Source organism: Gossypium hirsutum, chromosome A09 (assembly GCF_007990345.1).
Source record: "Gossypium hirsutum isolate 1008001.06 chromosome A09, Gossypium_hirsutum_v2.1, whole genome shotgun sequence".
NCBI classification, from domain to species: Eukaryota; Viridiplantae; Streptophyta; class Magnoliopsida; order Malvales; family Malvaceae; genus Gossypium; species Gossypium hirsutum.
In genome coordinates this window covers 78,966,281-78,981,183 of record NC_053432.1, presented here as the reverse complement: position 1 = coordinate 78,981,183, position 14,903 = coordinate 78,966,281, and the positions used below count along the sequence as shown (strand labels likewise).

Sequence of the window (14,903 nt, the reverse complement as noted above, 5' to 3'; positions counted from 1 at the left end):
TATACCACTGGCCAGAAAACCCCAAATCATATAACTCACAATATTCAAATGCCTCCCTGAATGTTGCCATTTGTCTTTCCTCTCAAATTCTCCCCCCTTTTTTCTCGAAAGAGAAAAGAATTTCATTAAAATCTCCGGTAATCAGCCATGGCTTGCTATTATCGCATTTCAGTAATCTTAACAGTTCCTAAGACTCTTTTCTTTCATTCTTCACTAGCGCTCCGTAAAATCCTGTAAATCTTCATGTAACCATCTTATCTTCATTCTCTACCTTTACATCAATATGAGATTTAGAAAAGCTTTTCATAGTTAAATTCAATCCCTCATTCCACCCTAATGATAACCCTCCTCTCGTGCCTACTACCACAACTTCGATACCATTCATAACACCACATTGCCTTCTTTTGATTCCATCAGTTTACTTGTGACCTTTGTTTCCATAAGAAACAAAATTTGGGGTCAAATATTTCTCAACTTGTTTTTGAGACATCGAACTGTTCATGGTTGCCCCAAATCACGAACGTTCCAGCCTAGAATTTTCATTGTGCCCGGTCAACCACTTTTTGAGTGGTTGCTAATATATTGTTCTTTATATCTCCCTCTGATATACCCTAATATCAGCCAGGAGTTCCCTTTCTGGATTAAACCTCTGCCTCTTTTTTCCATCCACAAATTCCACTGGTATGTCTTCCAACTCCTCTTCAATCTCTGTTCCCTCCAAATGCCTCGGACTACCTCGATATAACATCCTTAACCCGTATCCGTTGCAGAACAGGGTTTCAGAGCATTACTATCATTTGCATATCACTTAAAAAAAATTTTAAATACTTACCGATTCAATGCATCATATAAATAAATATATTACCATTCAATCAATAGTTTGGCACTTGTATAAGCATCAGACAGCAACATTGTTAGTATACTTGCACATATCTCATATAAATTCAACATTGATATATCTATTTTCTCGACATATCGCACTTGAGTTTAATAATAGTCTCAACTTACATGACTTCCTTGTATCAGCATATCAAAGATAATCATATATGTACATGTCATGAAGCATATCATGCTCTTACCGTTTCTTCATAAGCATGTATCATTCATTTCATTATATCAATATTTCATGCTCCATCATTTCCATATATTTTATGTATATTTATTCCGATAATAGCTTATATCTTAACATAAATTATATTCTATGTACTTATACTTATTTTGTTTATCTATCTTCATAATTATTTCATACAACTATTTTGTACATATATTTCCATATGACCAGTTCTTATAAACATTTCAAACAACCATTTCATAAAATCATTCGTCATCTGATACATATTACCTGAATATCAATTGTTCAACAGATGTCATAGCGTCTCCCATCCACGGTCTTATTTATCTTTGACATGATGCCATAGTGTCTTTCAACTATGGTCTTACTCATTTTCTGTCATGTTGCCATGATATCTTTCAACCATGGTCTTGTTCATTTCATATCACGTTGCCATGGTATCTTTCAACCATGGTCTTACACATTTTCTATTAGGTTGCCATGGTATCTTTCAACCATGGTCTTACACATTTCATATCAGGTTGCCATGGTATCTTTCAACCATAGTCTTACACATTTCATATCAGAGAGCACACTCTCGCGAACCTTATCCTTACAGTGGGATTACCAGTCCAGGCTAAATCCCCTGTAATATAAACTCATAGAGTATTGTCGGGATTACCAGTCCAGGCTAAATCCCTTGCAACGACAATTACTCTAATGAGCTTGGATCTGAATTACTAGTCCAGGCTAAATTCAGACCCTAATTCGGATTACCCGTCCGGGCTAAATCCATTTTACGCGTATTCTTCGGGAGGGCTATATCAGAATAGGATCACCCGTCCGGGCTAGATCCCTTTTACCGTCAATTCCTTTTCAAAGATCCATTGAATTTTCTTTTCATTCAACCGGGATTTCTTCCCCTTTTTATCAAATATATCAATGTTTCATCAATTTTTATACAATGAAAATTCAAATTATTTTCACATCAATAACATACATTTCAAGCATTTAAGAATATAATTCAAGTTACACTAACTTACCTAATTGCTTGTTTGTGTTTATAATTTCATTAATCCGATATTTTTTCTTTTCCACGATCAAGTCTCATATTTGAGTCGTCCGGATCTTTATAAATAAATTTGATCGTCATTTTCATTCATTTCATATTCTAATGCATTTAATTAATGCTCTAGGCAAAATTACCATTTTGCCCTTAAACTTTTAATTAATGATGATTTCATCCTTATGGTCAAGAAAATAAAATTCTTGCAATTTAATCCTTATTTTCAGCTATTATTCTCATATGTATTGATAACAGTCCATGAATTCTATAAAATATCAGAATTTTCCATAATTTTAACACTTTTCAATTTAATCCCTAAAACATGTTTTCCCCCGATCTTGAACTAAATTAATAATTTCATTCAATTTTGTAATTTAAATAAATAAATAATCCATTTCATGCAATTTGGTCATTTCTGACATCTTTTACAAAATTTCCCATAAAATTTTACTTTTATTCAATTTAGTCCCTGAGCCTAAAATATACAAATTAGCCATGCTAGATGAATATTCATAAATATTTTTCCTCCTCCTCCTCTCCATTCCACATCCTTAATGTAGATAACACACTTGTAAGTAACATTATCCATAATTTTATTATTTACTTTTATGAATATTCAAGCTGTCTATCTGCGTCATAGTCACTAAATTATTTATATCTAGAGATATAGAACTCCAAATTAAGTTCCACTAATCTTCCCTGAAACTAGACTTATATATCTTCTTACCATAAAATTTTCAGAATTTTTGGTTTAGCCAATAAGTACAGTTTATTCTTTAAAGGTACCCCTGTTCTACTGTCTGACAGTTCTGGCCCTTCTTCACTAAAAATTAATTATCTCCTCGTACAGAATTTGAATGATGTTCCTGTTTGTTTCTATTAAAAATAGACTAGTTCAGGATTCTAAACATATAAATTTAAGCCCATAATTATTTTTATCTAATTTTTTATGATTTTAAAAAGTCTGAACAGGGGAACCTGAAATCATTCTGACCTTGTCTCACAAAATTCATCATATCTCATGATTTACAATTCCATTGCTTACATCATTTCTCCTATAAGAAACTAGACTTAATAAGATTTAATTTAATATTTTATTCATCCTATAATTATATTTCTACAATTTTTTATGATTTTTCAAATTTAGACTACTGCTGCTGTCCAAAACTGTTTTAGTACAAGATATTAATTACCATGCTATAACACCTTTATTTTCTTTTTCTACACCATTTCTCATCACTTTCTCTTATTTTCTCTTCACTAACATATCAAGAACATAGGACCTTATGTAAGAAAACTCTACTATTACATTATTTCCATGCTTTGTCAATAATAACAAACTTAAAAACATATTGAAATCTTGATATACTTACCTTGTTCTATTGATACTAATCTTTAACTTGATTTCTCTCTCCTCCAGCTTCTATTTCTTGAATCCAACTTGATATTCTAACTCCCATGGTCTCCTTAACATTTTTCTCTCTTAGTAGCTATGGAAATTCTTTTGATTTCTAGGTGAAAATGGTGAATTTTTATGGAAGACCAAATTGTAAAGAAAAGAAATTTCTTTCTTTTCCTTCTCTTCTAACGTTGGTTGCATGCATGGAAAGATGATGAAATTCTTCATCTTTCCTTCCTTTTGTACTAAATAATTAATAATAAAATAATAATGAAACAATAATAAAATAATAAAATATCTCATTAAAATAATATATATCTAATTAAATAATCATAAAATATCATCAACATCATCATTACTTTCTAGATTTCTCTCTCTTCCAATTGAGCATTTTGCCCTTTATTATCTTTTAAAATTCCATCCTTGAGTCATCATTTAATTCGGCTAAATTACAATTTAGTCCCTCATAGTTCTTCACCTATTCAATTTGGTCCTAATTCATCCATTTTCCTTAGTTTCTAGATCATTCCACTCTTAAAATATTTACACTATTGGACTTTCAAAATTTTCATATTTACACTTTAGCCTCTCAAATTTTGAGTTTTTACTCTTGTGCAACAGAACTTTTCTCACTTTTACAATTTAGTCATTTCTTGAATTAATATATCATAATATACTTCTCAATATTGGCATAACTCAAAATTTTCCTTTTTGTCACTTTATTTCCTTATTTTACTATATCAAGGATAATATCTTACTGTAAAAATTTTCAGGGTATTACACTCGATCCCTTGTGTTTATATTTCGGATCTGTCGTGTAAAACGACCCAATGAATCTACTTCCCCATGAAACTCATTTTGTAGTTGTAACCTACACACCGAATCTTCTTACCTTTCTTTCCCCATCTATCTCCATATCATTCCATCTATCTGTTTCTGGCTCTTCTCTTAGCCGTTTGCTTACAACCTGACCTCCTCTTCTTGGCATGGCTCTCAGCGAAAAATCCCACCCAAACTCCACTCGCTGACTCTCTAATGTTAACTTGACTTCACAGTAACTCTCTCCATGACTAAGCCAGCCATAGATAAAGCAAAAAAGTGGCAACTTTTCATACTGAAATAAGCCATATATGAATTTATTCTGACCAATGCTGATTCATTTCTTCTTTTTTAAGCAGTAGACGGACATCAAGTAGAACCCTAATTCGCATTAATTTACTACCCCCTCTTGTTACCAACGATGTGTCATACTCCATAAATTTACCATCAAAGTCCCCAAGCAAGTGTGCTGTTCTCTTTGATGTTACACCAATTGGTAAATTGTGAACCTGGACCCAAAAGACCGTATGCCAAATAAGGATCGAATTTGGTTCTTCACCCCCTACTAATCTATGAAAAACAATGAGATGTCGGTTAAAAAACCATGGCCACCCATCCAAAACTTGCTTCAAATCAATCTCACAGTAAAATCGAAATAAGATCTTTTTATTCTCCACCTCTGTGATTGATACCCCTCTCAACGGATGCCATAAATCGGCCAGAGTATTTTTTAAGGATGGGAAATTCTCAACGCTATCCGTGAGGACTCTTACTACCAAACAAAGGTCATATAACTGCTCATTGGCATTATTTTCTCCCAAAACCACCATGGGGTCTTCCTCTTCGTCCATGATATTGAGACTGGCTAACTCAGTATCCGCCAAATCAACATTAGCCATGACAAACCTTCGTCTCCTAATGATCAATTCCCCTTCAAGCGACAACAAAACCCAAAAAACCCTAAAGATTTGATTTTCGTACGACAAGGCAAACTAAGAAAAACCCTAACTCGTGCTACAAGGTAGACTTATGTGTGTTATATTTTCAATATGTTGAAATAAATTATATGAATTGAAAATTTAACTCACTTCGTAACATTTCAAACTCTCTTTTCTATTATTGCAACTTCTTTTATACGAAAATAATTGGTTTTAATAAGTAATTCATTTACTTTCGTTGCATGTAATGGGAAAAAGAATAGTATTAATGATTGAAGTAGGTTTTTGTCATCATATTCAGACTTGAAAGTTGAGAAGATTCCACAAAAAGCAATTTCCAATCTTAATAATTCTAATTTTTTAATTGCGCCGTTTATGGGTTCAAAATCAACAATATCAGTTATCTTCTAATGGAAGTGCTTCCCTTTTCTGTACTTTATTCTTTTTGATGTTTAATCCTAAAATATTAAATATTGGTAGGATTGGACTGATCATGGGTCGGGTTATTCTGTTTGGTTTAAAGGTCCATTTAAAAAATGGGAAGTTTTGATAAAAATATAGGCTCGAAAAATTAGTATAGGCTCAAAAAATTAGGCTCATTTTTTAAACAGATTGGGCCTTAGGTAAATTTTTTTGGTTCGAACTTAACCTGGCCCAAATTTAAAAAAAAAACTTGTTGCTGTTTTTATTATTTTTGTTGCTGTTTTGTCATTGCTTTGGTGTCGTTTTGTTATTATATTGTTACTATTTTGTTATTGTTATTTAGATTGTTGGAAAATATTTATTTTAATCTTTTTAATGTGTTTGATGTAATATATTTTTTTAATTTTTTTATATAAAAAATTAATACGAGAGAGCCGAACCATATTTAGATTTTAGTATTTTTATCCCGATCGGATTTGGGCAAATATTAGATTCATTTTTTGGGCTGAGCCCATGACTATAAAATGGACCTAAAATTCTATTCTAACCTGGCCCATGATCCCTAGGTTGTACCCAATTGACCGACCTTAGTAGTCAAAATAGCTTAGACGCAGGCACGCAGCCTGGAGCTGTGGCCTAAACTTTTGAAGCCCAACAGTCTTATTTTTTCTTTTGGAAAAAAAAAAGAGGTTCAAAAGAATTGAAACACTATTAGGCCATATCAGTTGGAGGAAAGACAGGATGGTTCCTATCCTGCAACAAACAATCGTTGAACACATCTGGTAGATGATTCAGCACACACAGCCCTCCCACTGGCGAACGCCCCATCTTTGACAGATGATCAACACAAAAGTTTGCTCTCTATTAATATGTTTGAGTCTCACATTATCAGAATAATGTGTGGGAGAGTTAGTTATTTTGATTTATTTAAGTTATTCAATTCAGTGTTTTTTTACTCTTTTTCTTTATTATTATAAATCTTAAACTATTTATAAACCTTTCTCTAAATTCTTAAATCGAAAAATAATATGTAATTAAACGCTCTCGAATTTATATCTTCCTAATTGTTATAATAACAATAGTGTTAACTGAACTTTAATTAATAATTTTTTTTTGTAATTTGATTGAAGGAAAATATTTTTCTAACTTTCTTATCAATTTTAAATTTCCAAAAACATTTTATTTCATTAATATTGTTTGTTTTATTTGAATCATTAGCAATGGATGAAAGTGGAAGTTTATCAAAAGAGAGAATCGCCCGTAAGAAAAAGGACAAAACTACGTTGATTGTCTTCTATCAATTGAAGTTTTGTGCATTTCAAATGGTGGTAAAGTGAGTTCTCAGAGCTGTTTTATTTTTGTGGGGAATGTTGAGTTTTTCATCGTTGCCAACTCAACATCATCATCACATGGAAAATAATAGCAGATATAAATATTAAAATATTGTAGGTAAACTGCTTAATTGTTCACCTAACTTTTAGGATATTTTTATTTTGGTCACAAAAAAAAATCCTTTCAATTTCATCGTAGTCGTTAGAGAACGCTCTCATTTTAATCACCCAAGTATTAAATATCTGATGACAGTTGACTATATATGCGACATTATGTTTACACTTTTATTTTAATCACTTAACTTCTTGGCTGCTTTCATTTTAATCACTTCAAAAATATCAATTTTTAAGTATTGATATGGGTAAAAAGACTACCTCAAAGATTAAAATGAAAAGGCAGTAGAACCTACGATAATGTATTAAAATATTTCAAATTATAATTATTTACTTCATTGCGGAAAGATTTGAAAATTTTTTCAATATTGAAAATTTAAATTTCAAATCATCAAAATTAATTAAATAAATTGCTGAAATTTTTTTACCCATTGACAGTGTCAAATGATTTGTTACTATAATATTAAAATTAATCAAATTAATTAATTTAATTTCCCATGTAAAACTAAAAGTAAATAGAAAAAATTCCTACAATTAATTAAATTAATTTCTCATTGAATAAGCGATAAAAATAAAATTAATTAATTGAATTAATTGCAATAATTTTTATTTACTTTTAGCTTAGCATGTAATATTTAATATTATACAATAGAAAATAAGTTTTATAAACCATTATTAAATATTAATTATTTGAGTTAACTTCTTTAAGGATAATTGGAAACATAAAATAAAATTTTAAATTTTAAAAGGAGATTAAATTAAATAATTCTAATATTATACTAATAAATCATTCGACATTATGGAAAAATTTTAACAATTTATTTAATTGATTTTAATAAATTGAAATTTAAAATTTCAATATTTGAAAGAGAGGAATTAAATTTTTTTGGCAATGGAATAAACAAGTACAACTAGACAAATTTTTAATGCATTATTTTAGTTTCTATTGCTCTTTCACTTTAATCCTTAATTTTTTTATTCAAATCAGGATTTAAAAAAATAATTTTCTGTGACCAAAATAAAAATGATCTAAAAGTTGAGTCCTTAAAAAGAACATATAAATATGACGTGGCGTGGACATGATTTGATAAGTACAATCAATGGTTGTTACATTCAGGTGACTAAAATGAAAATTTATCTAATGACAATGATAAAATTGCAAAGATTTATTTTTAAGTGACGCAACGGGGTAGTATACCGAATATTATTATATAATATAAATTTAGGGGTGGATTGAAATTCAGGCTCCTTTTGGTTTGGCTTTTAAAGCCAGTGAGGTGCAGTTGGGGGGGAAAAATGGTGCCAATCTCACTGCTATGCTGTTTGGTTCAGCAAGTCAGTGCAGTGAGATTGCATCTCCACCACATTGCTCAGCTGAAAATCAGCTGGTGATTTCAGCAGCAATGGAGGTGCAGTGAGCTATTGGTACTTTAACTCTCCAAAAATACCCTTACTTTAACTCTCCATATCTTTCCTCCTTCTACCATGCTTCTCCTTCTTCAATTTGTGCAACCAGTTCACTTCATAAAGCTCCAGGTAAGTCATTCATCTCCTTCTTCAAACTTCTGCTGCTGCTGCTGCAACTTCTGCCATTTTCAACCATGTTTGGTTGTGGTTGTGGTTGTGGTAGTGGACTTTTTTGGACTTTTTAATTTGTGGACTTTTCAACCATTTTCAACTTCTGCCACTACCGATCTTCTGCAACTTATGCCATTTCTCTATAACAAAGGTGCACCGGAAACTTGAAGAAGATGATAGATGGACAGAACAAGAGATATATAATCGATATAATAGATGGACAGAACAAGATGATAGATGGACAGAAACTTGAAGAAGATGATAGAGGTGTTAACTTTGCAATACAACTACAACATTTCTATGATGGGTTGGATGGACAGAACAAGCGACAATTTGATTTTATAGCTAGAGGGAGTATTTGGTTAAAAATAGGAAGATAAATAATCGATATATTGGAAAATGTCAGCAAGAATGAGCTTACATGGGGCATAAACCAAGAGACATAAAACGCTAACCTAGCAGAATGTACACTCCAAAAGTAAACATCTTATAACCTGGAATTAGGAACATTAGATTTTGTTGAGCCTAATAAAGATGAACCAGAGGAGGAAAGTATGAATAATGCAGAACAAGAGAATAACGAGCTAGCCTTTCAACTTGACTGGTGGTGTAAAAGTAAAGAATATCCAAAACAGGTAATTCCAACCATAACTAAAATGGTTCATTTTATTATTAAAACACCTAAATTGGAATTGAAACCACTGCTTGAACACTTGAAGTATGAGATGTTTGGGAGAAAAGAACACCTTGCCAGTAATTACACACAAGGAGTATGTAAAAATAACTTTTTCGAAAAATATTAATAAATAATTTAAATTAATTATATAATTTATTAAAATATTAGAAGATATATTTAATATTTTATTAAATAAATTTATAAATTTACATATTTTAATAATTTTAAAAAATTAAAATAATTTAAAAAACTTCTATTATATATTCATTCTAATATGATGTCTTTAATAGTCATTTTTTATTCTCACCTCACCGCTACAGCTGCGTTTGAATCCAAACACACACTCCACCATTGTTTTTAATCTCACCGCTACAGTATCTAATCTCACTATTACAGTAATTAATCTCACCGCCACCACTGTTTTTAACCTCACCGGAGCTAAACACACCGCCATCCAAACTAAGCCTCAGTCAGGCTGGGTGTGGCCCAAAGTGCTTCCTTATTCACAAGCCGAAGGGCCTCAGAAAATCGATAAGCACTTGACGTCGAAGCGGAAACCTTTTTCAGTTTCGTCTTCTCTCCTGTTTAAGTTCAAAACCCTTGATTATTCGCAACTTCTACCTAATATTTTCTGATATAATAAAATAATTTTATATGCGAAAGATGGGTTCATCTTCGTCGGAGACGAAGCTACTGCAAGAATTGATCTTATACGCCGCCAGCGCTGCCCTTAGTTGCTTGGTCCTCTTCGCGGGGCTCCGACACCTCGACCCAAACCGGGAAGCTTCTAAAAAGGCTTTGGAGCACAAGAAAGAAATTGCCAAGCGTTTGGGTCGTCCTCTAATCAATACTAATCCCTACGAGGTACTTTTTCTTTTTGCGGTGACGAATTTAATTTTTTTTTTCAAAGTTGAATGTTTTCAAGCAGTTTTGTTGGAAGCTAGATTAACGGTGGGAATTAATTATCCATTCTTTTGTGAATGTTTATTATTTAGTGTTTTGGTTTAGGGTTTTGCTCGGTTGGAATCGAATCCGAGGCTAGAATTTGAAGTTCAAATTTGCATTTTCTTTTTGTACATAAATTAATGCCCTTTATCTGCATTTTGAACATTGAATTCATTAAAGCTTGCTAAAGGGATACCAGGGTTGCTTGCTTTGATTGTTGCCGCTTGGTTTTTTTGTTTTTCAAGTTGCTAAGGCTCCGTTTAGCATTGAGGTTGAAAAGTGTTTTTGAACCCAAACAATGATTTCGATTTTCAAGCCAAAAGTAATTGAAAGTAATGGTAAATAAAGAGCTCTTCAAACTAAATCATGTTTTAAACCGGGATTAACCCAAGCCAAATTTTTTAGCTTTTTGGCTTTTGCAAAAGTGCTTTTGGCCGAAATTATTTTCTTTTATCCTCCTTTTGTCGAAGAAGTCCAACACCATTTGACAGTAATTGTATACATTATCAAACTTTTCAAAAGCCTATTTTCACAACATTTTAACCGGCCTTAAGTCTGAATCATACTTGACTAAGGTCTCAAACAACGATCCTGTTGGCACAGCTTTTGGGGTTAAAAGCTGCGATTCACTGCAATGTAATAACCATACCACGGTGACCACCCAGTTCAACTGCTTAAACAGTGTAACACAGTAATTCCTACAACTAGCCTGGAATACATAAGTAAACTAAATGAACTTAGATTTCCTTCCATAACTTTACTCCTACCATCTGGGTTCCGGTTAGCAAAGAATTCATCCAGACTGATGGAGGTAGTTACTAATTATATTATAGGAGGCTGGAATACTACCTCATGATCTACTAGATTGTGTTTTTTCAGCAGTTGTTGCAGCCTCTTATTGTATTTCTGTTTGATTTTTGGAATTTTCTAGCTGTTTCCTTTTCATGTTTTCATATTATGTTCAACATCCTATGTATACCTGAGATTATCATATATAAGAAAGCATGCATACCACCATACTTTGTAAGTCATGCATGTTCAGTAGTTGTAGATAGAACTTGGTGGAATATCTGCTTTGTGATTTGGTATTAGAATAGAAGCAAGGGATCCTAGATGTTGATAGGTACGATGGTCTTCATGCTTATTCTTTTCTTTTTCATTTAATAGGATGTAATAGCATGTGATGTCATAAATCCTGATCACATTGACGTGGAATTTGAGTCTATTGGAGGATTAGAAGCCATCAAGCAAGCTCTGTATGAACTAGTGATACTTCCGTTACGGAGACCAGAGTTGTTTTCACATGGAAAGCTTCTTGGTCCTCAAAAAGGGGTTTTGTTATATGGACCCCCTGGTACTGGAAAGACCATGCTCGCTAAAGCCATTGCAAAGGAGTCTGGAGCTGTTTTTATCAATGTGAGGATATCAAATCTGATGAGCAAGTGGTTTGGTGATGCACAGAAACTTGGTAAAGTATTGATAATGTTTACTTTATCCATATTGATTCTAGAATTTTTTGCTTTTCTTTGGAATACATCCTATTGTAAGTGATCAAAATTGACTTTTTTTTAAATTGTTATATTGAGTTGTAACTTTTGTAGAAATGTGAGAAGATGCTTTATGTAGGTATATGACACTTTTTAAGAGAAAGGACAAAACTGGTTCAACCATCCTATATAAAAATTCATTACCCTGAAATTTATAATACAAACAAGAAAAAGTAGTTGTAAGCTTTCTTATTAATTAAACATCGTTGTGATGAGTTTGTTATATTGAGCTGTAACTTGTGTAGAAATGTGAGAAGATGCTTTATGTAGGTATATGACACCTTTTAAGGGAAAGGACAAAACTGGTTCAACCATCCTATATAAAAATTCATTACCCTGAAATTTATAATACAAACAAGAAAAAGTAGTTGTAAGCTTTCTTATCAATTAAACATCATTTTGATGAGTTTTTTTCTAATGGATGTATGGTCCCATGCAGTTCTATTTGTTTTATGTATCTAAGACTTTTAATCCTCTTCTACTTTTGCAGTGGCTGCAGTGTTTAGCTTGGCATATAAACTTCAGCCTGCCATCATATTTATTGACGAGGTCGATAGTTTTCTGGGACAGCGTCGTAATACAGATCATGAAGCAATGACGAACATGAAGACCGAGTTCATGGCTTTATGGGATGGTTTTACAACAGATCGTGAGTATTTTTGTACTGAAAAGCTGTCATATACTGTTGTCATTCCCATACAAAGTACTGTCTTTCAGTTTTTGTGATAAAGGGCTGTCTAAAGAATGTTATAGGAATTGTTTTCAAATTATAATATGGAATTGAATAGTGATACATTGTTGTGCAGAGAATGCCCGAGTTATGGTTCTTGCTGCAACAAATCGCCCATCAGAACTAGATGAAGCCATACTCAGGCGTCTTCCCCAGGCATTTGAGATTGGACTACCTGACCGCAGGGAGCGGGTTGAGATTCTGAAGGTGGTTTTGAAGGGTGAGAATATTGAAGAAAGCATCAACTTTGACTACATAGCCAGTTTGTGTGAAGGGTACACGGGGTCCGATATTCTCGAACTCTGCAAGAAAGCCGCATACTTTCCCATTAGGGACTTACTAGATGAGGAGAAGAAAGGAAAATCATCTGGAGTAAGTTCATTTCTTACGTGTCTCTCTGCGTCCATGTGTTGTTTTTCAGAGTGTATTGCTGAGCAAGCTATGTTACATGAACTTAGGTGTGAATGTCTAATATAGGTATATGTCCAACATGGGTAAGTTCCAACATTTTAAAGCTTTTCCATATATTTGGAGGGTCAATGGAGAGTCATATCCACGATCATATCCAAATATGTATCAGACACGAGTATTTTAAGTAAAATGAAGAGTCGGAGCAATATAGGAGATCTTTTTGTCGTCATAAACATTTTTGCCATGACATGAGTAAAACTTCTGTTTGCATGTAGAATCCATGAACTTCGATATCTTTCATATAGCCTTTGTATTTTTCTGTGATAGATATCATTGATTATTTATCTTATTAAGTTTCTTGACTTATTTGCTTTTCAGGATCCAAGGCCATTATCACAAGCTGATTTGGAGCGAGTTCTTGCCACATCAAAGAAAACCGGGGTTGCTGCAAATGAATATACCAGGTTAGATTCACAATTACCTGGATGGTCAAGGCAAAACCATAGTGAATCAGATGATTACCAGGTTCAGGCTGCCATTAATGAACTCTCCAAGCTTGTAGTTTCTCAAATTGTTAACCTTCAATCAGATTCTCAGGACACCTGAAATTCATCATCTTTATACTCAGAATCTTTTATGCAATCTGATGTTTTGTAATATTATTAATGCAATATAAATTTCAGAGTTTTCATTATTTTATTTTTATGAATATAAACTATGTTTGGTAGGTGTATTATTTTTTACACATGTTTTAGTATGTGTTAGCAACAAACTAATTTAATTGGTAAATTATAGTCATTTTCTTAAATTCTTTTTGGCAAAGGGAAGAAATTTTAAGTGTTGAAAAACTAAGTACTAAATTTATATTAGAAATTTATATTAAGTATTGAATATAATTACGCTGTTTGATATAAGTAAATATTGATTTTTAAAAGACTATTTATTTTTAATGTTAAACTTATTAATATAATATTTTATATTATTTTGGATAGTTATGGATGAAAATTAATTATGTTAATTTGGATATTTATTTTTTTAATAAAAAGGATAATTTATTTTAATTTTTAATAAAATAAAATAAATTTAGTATTTTCTATGTTAAATGATAAGTAGTTACATAAAATAATTTTATTTAACAATTTTTTTATTGAAAATTTCTTATGAAGTGAAAAAATTAAAATAATTATAAAAAATATTTAAAATATTAATTGTTGAAAATAAAATTTTAAAATGATTATCAAATACATTTAAATTTAAAAAGTTAAAAATTTTCATTTTCAATAAAATGAAAAATTTCATGATTTACTAAACACACTCTTTACTTTGAATTTTTTTTAATTTTTTTATTAAAGTTATTACTTATCCTTTTAATTTTAAGTTTAAAGTTTACTAATTATTTTTTATTTTATGTTTGACCGTTATAATACATAAGTAATAAATAAACTCATTATTATTATTATTATTATTATTATTATTATCAAAAAGGAAAATAATGTTGATTAACAACCGTGAATTTATATCTCAAATCATTAGCATTAGCCTCCCAAATGAAGATTATTACTGAGAACCTCATAACATAAAATTTGAAAGGTTAACAACTTTTGTGCTTTAAGAAAATTTAAGATTTAAAATTTTCGTTTAATCATTAAAATTATAAATATTTTATGTCAAAAAAAATTGTTCATTTGATATATTGATTAAATTGTTCCCATGTGATGTGAAATATAATTGATAAAAAATATATATTAAATGGTAAGTTTCATGAAAACTATTAATGATAATGATTATATTAAAATTTTAAAATTTAACTTTTACAACTAAATCTCCAATTTTACAAAAATACAGAGATTAAGAAATATATTTAACCTTTTTTTT

At 31.3% G+C, this 14,903-nt stretch overlaps 1 protein-coding gene across 1 annotated transcript; it reads left to right on the top strand.

Moving 5' to 3' along the window:
- Window positions 1–9,690: 9,690 nt before the first annotated feature.
- LOC107930281 (outer mitochondrial transmembrane helix translocase) lies at window positions 9,691–13,722 on the top strand. Its single transcript, XM_016861900.2, has 5 exons — window positions 9,691–10,259; window positions 11,508–11,808; window positions 12,378–12,536; window positions 12,694–12,989; window positions 13,407–13,722. Exons 1-5 carry the CDS (start codon window positions 10,050–10,052, stop codon window positions 13,632–13,634), a joined length of 1,194 nt encoding a protein of 397 aa, XP_016717389.2. The 5' UTR covers window positions 9,691–10,049; the 3' UTR covers window positions 13,635–13,722.
- Window positions 13,723–14,903: the final 1,181 nt, after the last annotated feature.